The following is a 19,053-nucleotide window of genomic DNA, read 5'->3' on the forward strand; positions in this document are numbered from 1 at the left end:
AACTAATTTGTTATTATTATTATTATTATTATTTTATAAATATCATGCTGAGCTAAATGTATAATTGTGCTGAGGGGTGAAATGCAAAAGTTAATAAATTTTAGGGCCACATGAAATTTCACTGGTTCGATCTAATCCCGGTTAGCGGACGACTCTGGTCTCCAATTCCTCCGGCAGTCCGCGATCATCATCCCCCCTCTGCACTCCGCCACCTCAACCGCCCTCCTTTCCAGCTGCGCCTTTGTCCGGTGAAGGCGCCAAGGGATCCTTTTTCTGACTCTCCTCCGTCGCTGTTGGTGGAGAAGAAAAGATGGTGCTGATCTCTCTGGTTCGTGACTACATCGGGCGGATGCTGCAGGACATCCCCGGAATGAAAGTCCTCATCCTTGATTCGCAAACTGTACGTCTCGTGGATCATTCTCTTACTTTCGTAATAAGGGCGAACGAAGCCCACCAATTCTATTGAAATGTAAAAATGTTCGAGTATTGAAGTTGTTATTACCCTCTAGATCTCATCCTTTAACACCACAAATTGATGATCCTTATGGACCTCCATTTCCGGTCCTCATCTTGGCTGGGACGGATCCTCATGGCGTTGAACGCGTTTGCTAGGTTAACTGATTTCTCTTTCATGTGCAAGTTCTAGGAGTTATGTATGGAGAGTTCGCCGCTTTCAGTAGGCAAGATTTTACCTGAACGCTTTATGGATTTGAATTGCTTAATTGTTTCAAACACGGTTCGGATGAGACATTTGACTATGAAATAAGCTATTTCGAACAGCAAAATTCCAGCTTACTATTTGTTGAAGCGAATGGAAACCTAAGCTTATTCTTAGGATTGTCTGAATAATCTCTGGATTGTAGAGAAAAACCTATTTTGCCTGTGGTTTCTATCAGTAGATCTCTTTTACTTTCTCAAGAAAGCACCATCTGTTTATTGTACCTTTTAGATATTTGGTTTTGGCTGTTCGTGTTATTACTATTTCTTCTGAGAGTTTCTCTGAAAGACTGGAAAACCTCAGTGTGTTCTACAGACTACTTGAGTGGTGTGAGTGTTTGTGTGCTGTAATTAATGTGTATGCACTCTAAAACAATTATGATCTCATTTGAGAGCATTTTGTTATCTTTCCATTCCAAAATAAGTAACAGGTTTATGGTGCATTACTGATGGTCATTTGCAGGTCAGCATTGTAAGTGTTGCATATAGTCAATCAGAGCTGCTCAAGAAGGAGGTATTTTTGGTGGAACTTGTTGATTCCATGTCCAAGGAAACAATGAGTCACCTAAAAGCAGTTTACTTTCTCCGTCCATCCAACGAGAATATCCAAAAATTACGACGTCAATTGGCCAACCCCAGATTTGGAGAATATCACCTATGTATGAATTGTAGAATAGTCGAGAATAACTTATCCAATTTAGTAGTTATATGTATATATCCTGAAAGTCTTCTAGCTTTGTTCTTGTGTAGTTTTCTCCAATATTTTGAAAATTACCCAGATTCAAGTACTTGCAGACTCTGACGAACAGGAAGTTGTACACCAAATTCAAGTAAGTTATATTTACTCATTTTATTTATGTTTGAGTTATTGTAATACGACCTGATTACAGGGAAAGTTGTTACTTCTAATCTTTTATGATGTCCATTGAACAGTGATTTATTAAATGAAGTGGCTTTAACATTACCGCAAAATAACAATTTTTTCCCTAGTTAAAATATCAATAAAAAAGGGTAGCCCAGTGCACGAAGCTCCCGCTATGCGGAGTCCCGGGGAAGGATCCATTGTACGCATCCTTACCCTGCTTTTTGCAAGAGGTTGTTTCCAGGATTCGAACCCGTGGCCTTTTGGTCACAAAGCAACAACTTTACCGTTGCGTCAAGGCTCCCCCTCCTAGTTAAAATATCAATCTGGCAGTTAAATCTTATGTTGCTTGTCTGAAATGTTTTACTTCAACTGATAATTTCTCTGTCAATTTTCAGACAATAACAAAAAGCAAGTCCTTTAGATTATTAAACTTAGAATAATTATTCTTTCCTGTGGTAACATTACATATCCTGGCCTTCAGGAGTTCTTTGCTGACTTTTGTGCCATTGATCCTTTCCATTTCACTTTAAACATTCCAATGCATCACATATACATGCTGCCAACCGTTGTGGATCCTCCAAGTTCCCAAAGTTTCTGTGATCGAGCAGTTGATGGGATTGCTGGTGTTTTTTTAGCACTCAAGCGTCGTCCTGTTATTAGGTATCAGCGAACTTCTGATATTGCTAAAAGAATAGCACAAGAAACTGCAGTGAGTAAATCTTATTCATCATAGATTAATTTGCATATGGCTTCTTCTGTTGGATACAGCTGCTTTGTCCTTTCCTGATAATATATGATATTTTTTAATCATGGAACTTGCTTCTATTTGCCAATCCTGCAGAAACTTATGTATGAGCAAGAAAGCGGTCTGTTTGATTTTAGGCGTACGGAGTTCTCCCCGTTGTTGCTTGTAATTGACCGGAGGGATGATCCAGTTACACCCCTACTGAACCAATGGACATATCAAGTAAGATTATGAGTACAAGATTCTGTTAATGTCCTTGTTATTAAGATAAGTTATTCTGATTACTCATGACAGGCAATGGTTCATGAGCTAATTGGAATTGAAGATAATAAAGTAGATTTGAGGAACATTGGCAAAGTCTCCAAAGATCAGCAGGTTAGTTGGTCTATCTTCAAAAAAAAAAATATATGTTTTAGTTGTAATATTAATATACTACTAGACTATTAGCATATCTGTTAGTAATTTTTCTCATGGTTGGCTTGCCACAGGAGGTGGTGCTTTCATCAGAACAAGATAACTTCTTCAAAGCTAACATGTATGAGAATTTTGGGGACCTCGGAATGAATATTAAGACAATGGTGGATGAGTTTCAGCAGGTGGCAAAGAGTAATCAAAACATTCAGACAATAGGTATACATTGAATTGGAGCTGGTTATATTATCTCCAATTAGTATTGCAAGTGCAGAAAGTTAACAATTGTAGTGGCCTTTTGTTAGACGATATGGCAAAATTTGTGGACAATTACCCCGAGTACCGAAAGATGCAAGGAAATGTTTCAAAGCATGTAACAATGGTTACAGAAATGAGTAGAATTGTTGATGAGAGAAAGCTCATGACTGTTTCACAAACTGAACAAGAGCTTGCTTGTAATGGTGGACAAGCAGCAGCATTCGAGGTATTTCAAACATATTAATTTGACTAAAAGGTTGACTAAGATGATATGCTACATAAGGATAGTGAAATGATCTAGCTTAAATACAAAATTTGACTATATTTGCTTCATAATAAAAATAATATATATATATATATCTTATATCCATCTGTTTTCACATAGTTTCTTTTCTTTTTCAGAATAAGAGTTAGCTTGGTGTTGTCCTGGATAGTAAAGGTTTCTTTCACTGATTCTGTTATTTGCTCTTCACTGTTGCAAACTTTGAACAGCTGAGCGAACAATTGATGCCTTTGAATCATGTTCCTTGTTAACATTTTGATACCAGAGTTTCTTTTCAAACAACTAGATCTTCTCACAAGAATTCACATTTATAAAAATCCATTAGGCTTTCATGTGTTAATTATCTTGACAATTCTAGAAGATCCTACCTCTCTTAGGTGTGTTACTTATTATCCACTACCGTACCTTTGTGGAGTTTGCATGGATTTTTTTTTTCAAGGCAAAGCATCTAGAAGTTTGTTTTCCTTATAGGTTTTCAATCACTAAATTGGAGCCAAAGCCAATTATCTATGCATATTTACATTATAGATTAACCACAGTCCTCATTTAACCCATTTATGTTGGATCTCTTGCTGTTCTTCATGTAGCATGGTTGCCACGATGATGACTTGGAATGTTCTTGTCATAATTCCATTGGTTGTTGTGCAATGAAGTGACAAGATGTAAAGATGGATATCACATGGCAGGCTTGTCAACACTAACAGGAAAGGTTTTCATGAAATGAACAATTTATAGATTCTAACATGTTAAATGAAGTTTACTTGTTAGTGCCCTCTGATGGAGAATTCTCCATCTCCATGTTCTTTCTACCACTGCTCAATGTCATATTTGGATGTACAAAGATCATATCCTCTTTAACTTGATCACGCTGTGTTTGGCGAAGGAGCTTTCATGGGGTAATCAAGCTGATTCTGTTGTTGCCAATTTAATAGCTGAATTTCATAGGCTGTCACCAATCTTCTGAATAATGAAGCTATTTCTGACGTGGATCGATTGCGGCTAGTAATGTTGTATGCCTTACGCTATGAGAAAGAGAGCCCAGTTCAATTGATGCAACTTTTCAACAAGTTAGCTTCTCGTTCTGCAAAATATAAGCCTGGGGTAATGTTAGCAAATTTATTAATTATCTGCATTTGAGTTTAAGATTTATCTTTGTCGCTTGCTCCATCTTCATTCTGTTATTTGATAAAAGAATCTTTCTATTTCTTCAGTTTTCTGACTATGATCTTGCATTAACATTGCAATTGTGTTAGTGGTCATGAATGATGTTAATAATTGTCTGAAACCTTGAAAATTTGTTGCAATTATTTTTCCAGATGCACTTCGGTCTTCACACTTCCACTAGCATTCAGTGTGGACTTACCTATGTTTTTTTTATGCTTGAACAATATTGATTTAATAACCCTATTATCTTGGCTTACAGCTTGTCCAATTCCTCCTAAAGCAAGCAGGAGTTGATAGGCGAACTGGAGATCTCTATGGTAATCGTGATCTACTAAACATTGCTCGGAATATGGCCCGTGGACTTAAGGTTCGTCAATAGTAAATTTACCTTTGGTTATGCATAGGGCATTTCTAATGTGGAAGTGATTCTACTATAGGGTGTTGAGAATGTGTATACTCAACATCAGCCACTTCTATTCCAAACAATGGAAAGCATCATCAAAGGACGACTAAGAGACATTGACTATCCATTTATCGGCAATCACTTTCAACAAGGGAGGTGAGCATGGATCCTCTTAACACCTAGAAAATTAGACTTCGGAGTTCCAGAAATAAAGAACTAGCATTCGATGTCGTTATGCACTGGCATTTAGTATAAAAGGCATGAAGCCATCCGAGATGTGAGCATAGTTCTTATGATGCAGACCTCAGGATGTAGTGATATTCATTGTTGGGGGGACAACATACGAGGAGGCTCGCACTGTGGCTCTGCACAATGCTTCAAATTCCGGAACACGTTTCATACTTGGAGGCACAGCAGTTCTCAACTCCAGGAGGTAGGTACACTAACTGCATTCATTTTTTTTTAGCTTGAAAGTTTTCATGAACTTTCTTCTGGAAATTTGCTGTTCTCCTTCCTGATGAAAACAACTTGTTAATCTGTCGATCAATGACAGTTTATGTAGCATGTACTCAGGTCCTTTGAAGCATACTCATAGCATATTCGTTTTTTTACTCTGCTAACTGAGAAACTATGCTCGAACAAATTGCCCACACCAGGCAGGCTGACTATGATCGTTCATGTCAAACTTGTCTCTGCCTTTGCTCTATCTTCCGTCATCTCAATTTTTAGGATATTTAGACAGCAGACGTTGATAGAGATTATTTTGATACTGCATGATAGTTATAGTACATTGTTACTATGCTCGTTATAGTATCCAATCTTATTGATAGAAAACAACATTCTTTTTAATTGCATTCAACCATATGATGATACTGTAAAATGTGATTCCTGTCGTCCTGTTCAATGTCTTTCAAAAATGCAGGTTCTTAAAAGACCTAGAAGAAGCACAAGCGATATCACGCAAGAGCAATGCCATCTAAATTTAGCACTAAGAGTCCGATTACTTGAATGAAAGTAAGAAACAGGAGGGAACATATCACAAGCTACTTGAATGAAAGTAAGAAACAGGAGGGAACATATCACAAGCTTAGAAAGCACCTTTTTGTATCATTTTTTTCTCCTCTACGTCTATCTTGAATCGGCCCTAAGAGTTAGAGCTTATGGAAATGCCTAGTCTTGGATGGTTTGAAACTGTCTCTGAGCACTAGATTGGTTATGGCAAATGCTACACATACAGGGTGCTCTTGCTTCGGGAGACCCTCAAAGGGGCACAATTGTGTAGTTTAGATTTGACTATGAACACCGTGTTCATTGTTTACAGGCAAAAAAATAAAAATTCTTCTTTTTTCTATAACATTTTGGTTTTGCAATAATTGTTGCTGAGTGATTTCCAAGTCTTCTTGCCTGCTGTTTCTGAACTGTCTCCTGTCTTGTTGATTTGACAAGAAACAGACGATAAAAAAATGAAAGAGATATGCGTTTTGTTAGTTGTATCAAAGTACTCTTTTTTAGTTACCAAGCTGTATCAAATGGACCCAAACCACACCCATTTGATGCACACACTCAGTGCCTTGCAACTGTTTAGAGCATCCGCGATGCTTTTAACATGCGCAAGCGTTAATACTTATTTTTTATTTTTTTAATTGAATCTGTAGCATTAACGAGTTCAAAGATTTGAACGCGTTAATGCTACAGTGCTGAAAAAAAGGTACCCACGTCGGCGTTAATGCCTGGATGCCCTTATAGTTTTGTAACCAAGCAAACTTGTAGCTTTGATTTCAGGTTCCTCGATGTCACGCACCAGACGAGAAATACAATTCTCATAGAGCAAAACCTCCATTCCTGCTTGTTCATAAGCAGGAACCTTGAACATTCCAATTGTTGTATGTGGTCTTGTTATTAAACAAGTCCGAGTGAAAACCACCCATAGATGTAGGAACAAAAACAGAGATCTCAAAACTGAGCCGGTATGCGACAATACCTGGCAGATCTCATGCAGCTTTAACAATGCAAGTAAAATTTTGTTAGAGACAGCCTGTACATAAGCTGATGATTATTATGATGATTCATCAATATTCTTGCTCACTACCGGTAGACGCATCACACTCGTCAGCAATCAGATTCGATGAAGAAACATAAGACCAGGTAATAGCAGTGGCACTTAGTGAGATGGCAAGGCAGACTGAGCCCCAAACCCATTTCTGTCTCTTCTTGCGCTTGTTCCTTTGTTGCCTAGCCATTTCTGCAGCAGAACAAAATGGTATGGTATTACATTACAACGCTAGGAAAAATATAATAGTTGAACTGCATAGAAATCTTTAGCATAAACATCATTTTTTTGTTATTTCGAACAGCCAATTGCTCCTACAAGTTGCCAAACAAAATATAATAGTTGAAGTATACGGAATTCTTCAGCATATGCATCATTTCATAAAGTCAAATAGCTCCAAGTTGCCGAACAGAAATCCTATCATTTCAGCTGTTGAGGATTAAATCCACTGCTGATGGTTACTTAATTCAATGAAGCCTACAAAGCAACCAGCAACTGCCAGGCTTAAATTCCAACTCAATCAGACGGCCGAAAAGGGAACCCTTCATAGAATTCTTGTTCCAAGTTGCCATGCATGGAAGTATAATTTCACAAATATGCATCTAGCAAATCTATGGAGCATGGCAGCAAGATTGAATCTTCCAAATTTGAGTTCATCAATCAATATAAAATAATCACAGTTCCAAATCAGGAAAGGAAAGTTTTTCATGTATATATGTTTACAAATATGCTGCTACTACACATAATATCATCTCAAGATGTGTCAACACTGACAAACTACAAGCAATGAAATCAACTTGTGAGTTTTAATCTGACAATCTCTTGATATTTAGCTTGCTTATCTCCAAATAAAATCTTATAGTAATTGGAAAATCATTTAAATAAAAATTAAATTAATTTAGAAAAAAAAAGTTACAAAAACAATAACAAGCATCTCAATTGATGATTGTAATTTGTTAATACCAAAATGAGTGTTGAGCAGTGTAGCATAAGTTCTAATAGCATCCTAGATTCTAAACAAGATTCTCCCATATTAGAACTAATTTCTCCACATATTCATAAATATATATCATTAACTGAAAGCTGGAGTTGTGTGAGCACAACTAAAATTAGAGAAGGCACAGGTGCTATATTGATGTATCTTGGCTTTTCCAACTCTCGCATCCTAGGTTTAAAATTTTGACCCGTGTCAACATTTTGGTCTGAGACCGGAATGATATAATTTTGTGCCGTGCCAATATAGTTTTGGTATTTTTAAATATAAAATATATTAATTAAAAAATAAAACATTTAACATAAATATTTTAAAAAATAAACAGTATAAAAAAATCATCTTAAAAAAAGGGAAAAGATATGAAAATAGTTAAATAAATAAATAATTTATTATAATTTTTAAATTAAAATAAATGAAATAGAAAATTAATTAGATAATTTTATTAGGATTTAAGAAAGGCTCTTTAGATTATCTTCATCATAGCTAGGAGTTGATTAAAATAATTAACTTAAGTTTAATTAAAAAAAATCCAAAATCTGATACCACTCGCAAGATTGCACAACTTTGGCGCTACCACGGGGTTGCACAACCCTTCAGCCATGGTAGCGGGGATCGCGTGACTCCTATAGCGCGACTGCGGTGATCATGCACTCTGCAACAGCCGTAGGGTCATGCGACACTTCCACGATGGCAACGGAAGAGTTATGCAGCCCCTCTACTACCGTTGCACGGTCGAGCGACCCCTCCGCTGCGCCCACGAGGTCGCGCAACACGTTACAGCTGTCGTAGGTCTGGTGTCGGGATTGTGCCTATGTCGGTGTCGGTTGCCGGGCGGAACAAGATGTTTCGCCTGTTTCGACCGTCTCGGCACAACACTTTAAACTATGCTCGCATCATTCCTCTTTGTAGCTAATAGTGCTCTGGCTAATGTTTTCCCTCCTCTCCCACTTTATAGGGTTTTGTCTCCTTCACGACAACAAAATTGAGGGCTGATGGTGAACTTTTTCAACAAATGGAACTACGGAAAATAGCAAAAGAAATCTTACGAGCACCTTATCTCCTTCTAGGCTTCCATCACCATGTCACACAGGTGGCACAATGGCATTTAAATCTAGCGTCGACAGGGTACCAGTATCAATTGATGACAGAAACAATTTCGCATCGACTGTGCTGGCTGTTACCTATTGAGACTTGAAGCTACGCATTTGATAATAAAAATAGATGAGTTAAAGAGAAATACAGTTCAGAATAGAAGATTGGTCGGATTTTATAAAACACACATTAAAAGTAATGTTTCTTAGTATTGACCTGGATTTATTCATGCAATTGCTGCTTGTATTAAGGAGTATATATATTATAGTAGATTTGCTAACTTGGATACATAAACATTTGTCCCATAAACATATGTAAACTAGCACGTTAGATAAATAAAAAAAAAAGAACAAACAAGTCTGATTGAAATATGACAGCGTCTCAGAACATACTGATAACGGAAGGTATAGTTGTTCCAGTATGGTTTTTGTAATTTTGATGTTTGTTACATTGAACAATAACAAAAAAATTGATGAGCGGGAACTATTTATTAAGAAATTGGAAGCAAAATAAGAATTTACTTTGAAAATTAATGAACACGTAATAGTAAGATAATAGTTCTATGAAAGATTTTTAAAGGAAACCTCTAGCTCACTGATGCAATGTGGGTTTTCTCTATAAGCATGAAATAGGAAGCGAATAATACTTGAGGATCAAAAAGCCAAAACAAAGTAACCAACCAAGCAATTTAATTAAAGTCGGCGTGTAATAGAAAAAAAAAGTAAATAGAAGAATAATTGAGTTCAGCATTCTAACCAACTGCCTGTTGATTCCTCTGAGATATTTCCCTATTTGCAACTTCATAATACTGGAGTCGATCCCCCAGCCTACTAATCTCAAAATTCTTCGCTGCAATTTGAGGTTCCATCTCTAGTTCAACCTCAGCGCGTGCACAACCCCGGCTAATAGCATCAGCAACAAAGCGTGCAACAACAATCTGTTGGGGCAATTCCTCCACAGGTTCCAAGTTTAATTGTGCATTAATATCTTCAGAGTTATTTGGTGGAATAGGTAGACTTAGTCCCAGTAGTGACAGCTGATGGGAAAGCTTCTGCCAGAGATTTCGCAATTGCTCCAGTGATTCTTCAGCCTGTGCCCGCTTTTGTATCTCCAACAGAAGATTAAGCTTCATGTCACACAATTCATCTTCCGAGTTGTTATAGGAAGACTGTGGTGTGCCACCACTAGAGAACTCTAAAACAAAAGAAGAAACAAACTACATTGACTTCCCTGATTCCAGTTTAAGAGTAGAGCGTAAACTATGCTAGCTACACGCACGCGCGCACACACACACATATCTTCATTGCCATGGTGAATCAAACTAGAATGGATTTTCACTACTATATATATATTCAGTACCACTGTGAGCATTTAAAAGATGAAAATTGAAGTTTAAAAAAAATGCTTCACACTAACAAAACTCGCCAATATTTATGAGGTATGTAGGTTGGTGAACCAAACTAGGATGGATTTTCATTACCACCCATATTACATATCTCCATTGCCATCATGAACATGCAAGAGATAAAAATTGAAGTAAAATGAAAACATGTTTGTTAGTAAAAAAAAAACTAGCCAATATTTCTAGAAGGTATATAACCCTCATGTAGGTTTCTTTGGTCATGTGAACCAAACTATTATGGTCATTGAGCTTTCAATGTTATAAAACTGGGACAATAACCCGCCATGCCCTCGAGTTAACACATAAAAATAGTTGACTCTTGGATGTTTTTTGTCCACAGATGTTTAAGCAAACCCAACTTCTAGTTTTATATAAGCATATGGAGTTGTATTAACAATTAGGTGACATCAAGTGTACCCCAATAAGGTAAAAGGAACAAAGACGTCACATGTATTTTCCCCCATATACCACCCAATGTACTGTGTTCTTATCATCTAAATAAAGAAGTTATTAGCATTACATTCCACTTGAGATAAAATTAAAAGATTCACCTTGAATAGTACCCATCACCTACATCACAACTTCACCTTTTTTAGTTATAAAGCTTGAACAAGAAACTCTAAAAAAAAAAAATGGCAGCTCGGTGCAAGAAGCTCCCGCTATGCGGGGTCTCGGGAAAGGATCCATTGTACGTAACCTTACCCTGTTTTTTTGCAAGAGGTTGTTTCCAGGTTGAACAAGAAACTCTATATCTGATAAAATAACAATAGATGTCAGTTTCAGTAATTTGTGGTTCTATTTGGATCTCCTTCAACCAAGTGTTTTCCCCTACCATTTCATCCTCAACCAAGTGTTCCTCAGACCTAGATGAGTGTGTTGAACCAGTCAAAAAGCCAAGCCAAAAGGACCCGATTGGACTGCATTTCTAAAGTAATGGGTTGAAACAGTTGGTTGGGTTCAAATGTAAAAAACCTTGCTTCAAACTAATAAAGCAAGTAGCTTGTTCAATACTTCCCTAATTGGAAGGTTGATTGTAGATCACACCCAAAAAGTAAGACAGTGAAATAGAATAAAGGGCATTGATAACTTAACTAAGTTAGAACAACAATTGGGATAATTGGAAGATTCGATGACACAACTCAAGGGAAAAAAAGACTAAGTCCCCAAAGAAGAAAATACTGTAATAACAACACCAATGAAAGGGAAGGAAAGGGAAATTAAAATTTAAATAAGGAAAATACCTTCCAAAGCATCATAGAATTCCCCCATAGAAGTACTTGATCCAGTCTGACTAGAGATATCTCCAATCTTAAAATTGCTTGCGATGCTATGGATGTCAAAAGAGTCATCATTTACATCATCTCTTTCTATAGTATGAGAAAGTGGCTTCTTGACATCCTCAGCTCCAACCTTTCCAATATCCAGATTTTGGTTTTGCACCTTCCCATGGCTAGCTTCGTCTGTTAATGTCTCACCATTGCTTGTGTGGGCATTATCAGCTTCACGACTCTTGATCCCATGGTCACTTGTTTGCACGACTTCAACCTTCAGTTCCACGTCTGATTGCTGAGACTGTCCGCTACTGGTATCATTCTTCTGGAAACCATTAATGAGACGAGGTCCTCGTCTCTTATGGTTGATCAGATATGGAGATTCTGAAACAATTGACGAAGGAGAATCGGGAAGCGGAGTAGCAACCGGGGTGGCATAGAGGGCAGGTGAAATATATGGCCAGGGAACGCTCTTCCTTACAGTAGTGTCTCGTGCCGCTCTTTCCACCGTGATCGGAATCGGAGGCGGCTTCTGCGCAGGATCCCGAGACCCGGGCTCCAAAAGCCTTTCCAAGGCGATCGCGGTGAAAGTCGGCATCTCAGCAACGAGAAGCCAAGAAGATCAAACTTGTTCAGCAACCAAAGGTCGCATCTTTTGGGTCCAGGAAGCCCTGAAGCTCAAAAAAATCCATCAAATTCGTCACACACCGAAATTTTTACAAAGCCATTATCAAAAGAGGCGTATCCGACAACAGAAAGATCAAAATCCAATCCAATATTATCCCAAAATCAGGAATTCGACCGTAACCAAAATAGAGACATGGGCGGCGGCAGTAGAAAAGAGAAGCAAAAAGAGAGAGGAAGATATTAGCAGAAACTAAACCCTAAAACTGGGAGATCATTTGCCTCAAAATCAATGGCGAGGTGAGCCTCACCTCGGTGTCGAACGCTGAAACCCTAGGCCTGGATACTGCGTGTCGCCGAAGATTCGGGCTCCTCGCCGTATAAATAAAGAGCGAACAAGAAAATTGCGACAGATCAAGCCGTATAAATAGAAAGCGAACAAGATAATTGCGGCAGATCAATTTATTATTTTGATTCTAGAAACACCGAACATGAAAGGAACAGCAGTGGGCCCACCGTTTAACACGATATTTTTTATTTTTTATTTTAAAAAAAAAATGAGAACAAGAATTTGAATTAAGTTTTCACAAAGTGGACCGGTGACGACGCAGCCCCAAATAAAAACCTAACCGATCTCCGCCTCTCTCGGAGCAATCCGATGGAGATCTTCATCTCAATCTCATTCTCGTTCTTCTCTCTGCTCTAGTGGTTCCCTTCCTCGATCTTGATTTCTTCCTGTTTGGAACTGGAATCTCTATTACCTCCGCGTCGACGACGAAAAAGAACCCTAATTTTTGCAGGTGATTTCTCTATTTTGTTCATATTTGAGAAATATTATGCCTTGATCGGACTTTGATGGTACGGCGTATTCAGAGAATAGGGTTTGGACCTGAGATATTTGGAAGTGATCCTCCTTGAAGAGATTTTTTGCGTTCGGATCTATGGAGGTCGATGGCGCAGCTGCGTCGGTTCCCTTACTGAAATGGAAAAGCGACTTCTCGAGAACATTTCAGTACTACCTGGATAAATCGACTCCTCACGCGACTGGAAGGTGGCTCGGTACTGCCGGAATGGCGGCCATCTATTTCCTGCGTGTTTACTTCATCCAAGGGTTTTACATAATCACGTATGGGCTAGGGATCTATCTGCTAAATCTCTTGATTGGGTTCCTCTCGCCGTTGGCGGATCCAGAGCTTGAAGGTACTGATGGGCCTGCCTTGCCGACGAAGGGCTCGGATGAGTTCAAACCATTTGTGCGCCGTCTTCCTGAATTCAAGTTCTGGTAAGCTTTGAAATTGGTTTGATCCCTTTGTTAAAATTTTGGCAATGGTTATTCATTTTATGGTTTCCCTTGGTTGGACCTTTGGCACACTATGAAGAGATCACTACTCACCAGTTGAAACTGTTTTTGTGTGTGTGTGTGTGTGTAATATTTTTTCCTTCAGTTTTTTACCTTTGCCTGTGCATTGAATTGTAAAATTAATTAATGAGTTCCCTTGGTATGAGAGATTCTGGAGTCACAAGTTTATAGTAGACTACTAGTTCTTATAATCTCCCCTCTATGGGAAGAGCTAAATCATGTTTATATCTGTCATGCAATATCATGAATGAATTTATCATTATTTGAAGAAAGAAAAACCAATTTTGATTTTTTATGAGTTTTCTCGTAACATTCATTTACTACATCAAGACCCTTTAGTTACATTGTCTCAGTGGTGCCAATATAGGCCTAAGTTGAGCTCAAATGTAGTTGAACTCAACAGTTGGGACTAACATGAAGTTTGATCATGATGGTTATGTCGTCACTTCTAAAGAATCTTCACCAGTATACCTTTGTTAAGAATCTTCAACAGTGTAACCTTTGTTTGTTTTGGCTAACACTTTTCGTTACTTCCAGGTATTCCATAACAAAAGCTTTCTGTGTTGCCTTTGTGATGACCTTCTTCTCTGTATTTGACGTCCCCGTCTTTTGGCCCATTCTTCTGTTCTACTGGATTGTTCTTTTCTTCTTAACAATGAAACGCCAAATTGTGCACATGATCAAGTACAAGTATCTTCCATTCAGCATGGGAAAGCAGGTGTGCCCGATTAATATTTTGTGTTTCCTTGTATGGGTGTGCTTTAGTTGATTGATCTGCAAGACTTATCAAATATGATTATGAAATAAGGTAAGAAAGTAAAGATAAAATAAATAAAAAATTTAACTTTGGAAGCAATTATAAGGAAACTAAAGAAAATATATTAAAATGATATGTGCATATTCAAAGAGAATTAATAAATGTAATAGTTAGAAAAGGTGGATCAATTAGAGTGGAAGGTGTAGGTGATAAATGGACTTTAGTGATTAGTCAAAATGTCAAATATAATTGATTTAATAAAAGTGGAAGGTGTAGAAAGATAGAGGGAGCCTAGTAATTTGTAGATTTAGTTTGTTTAAATATTGTAAATGATATAGTTTTGTATAGTCGAGACCAACAAGGCCTACTACAACAATACTGCATTATCTCAAAATGATTTAATATGTGTAAATTTAGTGAAATATCATAATGTCTGGATTTAGGCCCAGTTTACCTAGGAGGAGATAAGATGAGATGAGAAGGCTGATTTGGCGTCATCTCTCATTTACCAACTTGAAATCGTGATCTATAGGTGCTCTCAGATCTATCTGTGGATGGATTTTGGCATTGGGCTGGAATGACGACTGTGCCCATGTAAGGGAAGATGAAATATCTAATTTGCCTCTTTCTTATGGTGTGACATAGTCTCATGTGTTAGGGGATGTGCAAGACGTGTTCTTGCATGTCCAGCAAGGCAATGTCAAGTAGCCAAGGTGGCCTCAATTAGCACTCGCATGGATGCTAGGGAGGTTGAGGCAGCAGCCAATATGTGAGGGAGTTCAAAGCGGCATAGGGCGTGCGAGGGAATGCAAGTCAGCCTGTTGGCTGGCAAGATCCACCTTTGTTAAGTGTCCAGCAAAGCGACCTTGATTGGGGTGTGGTGGATAGTGGATAAATTCATAGTGTATCCTCTCAAATATCCTCCCTCTCCTCTTCAATGGCAAATACAAATAAACAAGAAATTCTTTTTTTTCCTCCCTCCTTTTCAATCCTCTCCTCTAGTCAGAAACTGGTCCTTAAAGAACACCTGGTGCATATTATGCCTCTGCGTTATTATGATTTTAATAAGCTCTGGCTTTCTGGATTTAACTATGAACATATTATTGCTTTCTTTTCATTTCACAGTTGCATTTATATATTTTTTTCGATCATTTCTTGTCAATTAAACTATAATCACATTGTGTTTGTACCAGAAATATGGAGAAAAAATGGCTGGAAGCAGCGGACTGGTAAAGGATTGATTCATAGCGGAGGATAGGTCACTGGATGCTCTTCAAATTCTTCGATGTACCCGACCTGAGGATTGACAACTAAACTACATATTTTTCTCGTTGCTCATCTAAGTTTTGACTCTCCTTATTCATGTTTAGTAAAAAATTCAGCATTGTCTCTGGAAATTGTTGGATTTGAGAAAAGAGATTTCAACTAAAAATGAATGCCCAGGTGTCTAGGTATTTGTATCTTTCATTCACCTGGAGATGAGATGGTTGGCCTGGTTCTATAGAAATCTCTTACGATAAATTCAAAAAGTACAGATGGACCACCACGAGGATGGTCATATGGTTTGAGTATAGATGATGTTTATTTGCACTGTATGGATACCAATGATGCTTACCATATCATGAATTTCTGTGTTTTTTTTTAGTTCGATTAAAGAAGGCATAGAATTTCCAAGTAAATCTTCATATGTGTTCATTCTCTTTTGGTTGGTCATTTAGACGTACACGAAGTTCCGACTTCCAATTCGATCAATTGTGTTGAAACTTGTATGAAGCCATACAAACTAAGCTACCAATTTATTCAAAAGTTTGTCCAGAATTTCGCATAATTTCACATTTACGCTTGCGGTGCAACAATCAGCATATTCCATTAGATGATCTTCTATCAATATGTAATTTATCAAAATTAGAAGGGCTAAACAAAAATTGTAACAAAATCAAAGAGAATTTTAACTGCTTTCATTAATTTTTTTTTAGTGATAGATTGTTTAGAATTGGTAGATTTTTATTGAGTTTTATAGAATTGCATAGAGTTGTAAAAAGAATTTTATGGAGTTTTATAAATTTTTTGACAATACTTTTAAGAATATTTAAAAAATTTTGAAAAATTATGAATTTTATAATTTAATAATTCCTTATAAATATTGGATACCAAGAAGAATTTTCATATAATTTTTTTAATTTGAAAATTATAAAAAAATTGAAAAAAAAAAATAAAAGTAGAATTTCTCGCTGATCATTTTTTGTCCTTTAACAACTTCTCCTTCCCTTTCTCCTTCTCCTTCTCCTTCTCCAAGAACTTGTCGACTAGTCATAGTGCCTTCTACAACACCTCATAAATGTCGCCAAGATAACATTACATGACGCGAAGAAAAATCAGATATCCTAAATCGCACACCAAAATTCATCTAATTAAAAGTTTAATTACCATCACACGTACAAACAAAATACGGGGTCGAAACTCGGCATGACCGAGTATAATTTCCCTCATGTCTTGGTCATTTGCACTAATGGCTAGTAGCCACCCGTGATTTACCTCCTCCGTGTTAGCCTAGGGACGGGTTGGCGGGGGTGCTGGGGGCAAGCGAATCGCCTTTTGCCACAAAATACGCACATACAAATCGGTGATCACACAATAATCAACAAGTAGATTCAAAAAAAAATACAAAACACTACAATTTCTTTCAGACGAATCAAAATAATAAAGTTAAACTATGTAATTTCAATAGATGTTCATCTGCTTGTAAGAGAGAGAAATCGAAGAAGCGCTGAGGAAAATAAAAGAGAGCACTTGATTAGCAGATGAAGCTCGGATTTGAAAAGATAGAGACATGTTGGGGTAAAAGTTCATAGAAATCACAATGATGAATAAATGATTCTTCTTTTATTTTTTAAAATTTATCAAGGGTTTAAAGTTTGTATCAGAGAATTTTAAAAGAATCCATGAAAATATATAAAGCCATTAAAATTTTATAAATTTTATAAAAAACTAAATTGAGTACATCCCGCTTCAACATCCAATCTTGCTCACGGCAATGTCACCCATATTGTATGATATGATGCATGATAGTGGGGTCGGGTAGCGAACGTGGTCGGAAGTCCAGCCCAGGGGTGGTCAGAAGTCATGCCCAGGGGTGGTCAAAAGTCAAACTCACGTGGCGGTCAAAAGTCCAACCTACATGGAGGTCAAAAGTCTGGCCTACATGGAGGTCAAAAGTCCGACCTACGTGGAGTTCAGAGGATTGGGTTATAGGATGGTCCTGGTCGGGCACAAGGGGCATTCCGGAGTTAAGCCTATGTGTCAAGTATGAACTCGGAAGCCAAAGGATACAGGCCAAAGCGTACAGGGCAGGAATTGTAGACTTGCGGAGCAGGACAGCCGGACCAAAGCGTACAGGTCGTAATGTGTAAGCCAAGGATTACAGGTAAGAAATTATAGACTTGCATAGCAGGACATCTCGACCAGAGCATACAGGTTGGAATGTGCAAGCCAAGGATTACAGGTCAGGAATTATAGACTTGCGGAGCAAGACAGCCGGGCCAGAGCGTACAGGTCGGAATGTGCAGGCCAAGGATTACAGATCAGGAATTATGGACTTGCGGAACGGGATAGCTGGACCAAAACGTACAGATTAGAATATGCAAGCCAAGGATTACGGGGCAGGATTTACGGACGGGTGGAACAAGATACATGGACCAGAGCGTACAGGTCTGGATATGCGAACCAAGGATCGCAGAGCAGGATATGCAGACCAAAGACATATAAGTCAAGATGTGGAATAGGGCTTTCAGGCCTAGATCTACAGGACGAGATACGCAGGACAGAGTACACAGGCCAGAGAAGTACGGGCCAGGATATGTGGATGAAGACTTACAAGTCAGGGTAAGATACAGAACATGGCCGTGCATATGGATGAGATTTAAGGAACGACAAGCAAAGGCCTCGATTGACAGAACGATAAGCGCAGGTCTGGATCTACGGAGATAAACCAAATAGCAAAATGCAGGGCAGGACGTACAGGCGGTAGGCGCGGTTCTAGATCTACGGAGATAAACTAAATAGCAAATGCAGGGCAGGACGTACAGATCGGGATTCACAGGACAACAGATACAAATTGGGAATTGCGCCAGGGAATGCAGGTTTGGGCCTACAGGTCGGGATTTACAGGTATGAAGACCCAGTCTAAGGTTAACAGACCAGAGTGGACAAGCACTACACGACAATCAAGCCAGAGAATCATAATAACCCGTCAGAGAATAATCACTACCAGTCAGGGAATATGCTAACGGTCTGTGGCTCGTCGCCCTCTGATTCCTCCTCAGACCTATAGAGAGATGTCACGTGTCATTCACCACCAGACAAATCCTGACACCCGACATTCCTTGATACTCGTCAGACTACAGAAGCATCTATTGCCATATAAAAAGGGAGGTTTTGTCTCTACGCAGGTACGCTCACTCATTTTTTCATTCTCGTCTTTTACTTTTCGTTCTTTCATTGTTCTTCTGGGGAAAAAGTATCTGACTTGAGCGTCGGAGGGCTTGATCCGGGGACTTTTTCCCTAGTTCTTAGTCTCTAACGCAGAGGGGGCTTGTCTGAGTGTGCGCAGGACCCTTGCTTCGTCATCCCCATTATCATCCCTCGTCATTCGCACGCG

General features: G+C 38.3%; 3 protein-coding genes across 4 annotated transcripts; 2 read left to right on the forward strand and 1 right to left on the reverse strand.

The window, feature by feature from the left end:
• Positions 1 to 111: 111 nt before the first annotated feature.
• On the forward strand, positions 112 to 6,200 carry LOC122019955 (vacuolar protein sorting-associated protein 45 homolog). The gene is made up of 13 exons (XM_042577612.1): positions 112 to 400; positions 1,181 to 1,376; positions 1,468 to 1,547; positions 2,064 to 2,291; positions 2,424 to 2,549; positions 2,622 to 2,702; positions 2,816 to 2,957; positions 3,044 to 3,222; positions 4,225 to 4,380; positions 4,703 to 4,810; positions 4,881 to 5,002; positions 5,148 to 5,279; positions 5,769 to 6,200. The coding sequence occupies exons 1-13, from the start codon at positions 311 to 313 to the stop codon at positions 5,824 to 5,826; spliced, it is 1,698 nt and encodes a 565-aa protein (XP_042433546.1). The 5' UTR covers positions 112 to 310; the 3' UTR covers positions 5,827 to 6,200.
• Positions 6,201 to 6,669: 469 nt separating this feature from the next.
• Positions 6,670 to 12,719, reverse strand: LOC122020647. Its single transcript, XM_042578654.1, has 4 exons — positions 12,591 to 12,719; positions 11,626 to 12,326; positions 9,739 to 10,176; positions 6,670 to 7,088 (listed from the first exon to the last, which is right to left on the reverse strand). The coding sequence occupies exons 2-4, from the start codon at positions 12,251 to 12,253 to the stop codon at positions 6,916 to 6,918; spliced, it is 1,239 nt and encodes a 412-aa protein (XP_042434588.1). The 5' UTR covers positions 12,254 to 12,326; positions 12,591 to 12,719; the 3' UTR covers positions 6,670 to 6,915.
• A 129-nt stretch (positions 12,720 to 12,848) lies between these two features.
• LOC122021445 (protein RER1A-like) lies at positions 12,849 to 16,001 on the forward strand. 2 transcript variants are annotated; one of them, XM_042579563.1, is made up of 4 exons: positions 12,849 to 13,079; positions 13,160 to 13,561; positions 14,177 to 14,357; positions 15,590 to 16,001. In XM_042579563.1, exons 2-4 carry the CDS (start codon positions 13,221 to 13,223, stop codon positions 15,635 to 15,637), a joined length of 570 nt encoding a protein of 189 aa, XP_042435497.1. In that variant the 5' UTR covers positions 12,849 to 13,079; positions 13,160 to 13,220; the 3' UTR covers positions 15,638 to 16,001. The 2 variants fall into 2 exon arrangements, with proteins under 2 accessions (XP_042435497.1, XP_042435496.1); XM_042579562.1 differs by having other exon boundaries at positions 12,850 to 13,079; positions 13,153 to 13,561.
• Positions 16,002 to 19,053: the final 3,052 nt, after the last annotated feature.

Source organism: Zingiber officinale, chromosome 9A, assembly GCF_018446385.1.
Source record: "Zingiber officinale cultivar Zhangliang chromosome 9A, Zo_v1.1, whole genome shotgun sequence".
Taxonomy (NCBI): domain Eukaryota; kingdom Viridiplantae; phylum Streptophyta; class Magnoliopsida; order Zingiberales; family Zingiberaceae; genus Zingiber; species Zingiber officinale.

Bases quoted from the DNA above. Each gene is read 5' to 3' on its own strand.
- LOC122019955 (XM_042577612.1), top strand. From the start codon at position 311: ATGGTGCTGATCTCTCTGGTTCGTGACTACATCGGGCGGATGCTGCAG. The intron at 401-1,180 runs GTACGTCTCGTG...GGTCATTTGCAG, and splicing joins TCATCCTTGATTCGCAAACT to GTCAGCATTGTAAGTGTTGC. The intron at 1,548-2,063 runs GTAAGTTATATT...CCTGGCCTTCAG, and splicing joins AAGTTGTACACCAAATTCAA to GAGTTCTTTGCTGACTTTTG.
- LOC122021445 (XM_042579563.1), top strand. From the start codon at position 13,221: ATGGAGGTCGATGGCGCAGCTGCGTCGGTTCCCTTACTGAAATGGAAA. The intron at 13,562-14,176 runs GTAAGCTTTGAA...CGTTACTTCCAG, and splicing joins CTTCCTGAATTCAAGTTCTG to GTATTCCATAACAAAAGCTT. The intron at 14,358-15,589 runs GTGTGCCCGATT...TGTTTGTACCAG, and splicing joins CATTCAGCATGGGAAAGCAG to AAATATGGAGAAAAAATGGC.
- LOC122020647 (XM_042578654.1), bottom strand. From the start codon at position 12,253: ATGCCGACTTTCACCGCGATCGCCTTGGAAAGGCTTTTGGAGCCCGGG. The intron at 10,177-11,625 runs GTATTTTCCTTA...CTTTTGTTTTAG, and splicing joins ATTCTATGATGCTTTGGAAG to AGTTCTCTAGTGGTGGCACA. The intron at 7,089-9,738 runs GTTAGAATGCTG...GTTCTGCTGCAG, and splicing joins GAGGAATCAACAGGCAGTTG to AAATGGCTAGGCAACAAAGG.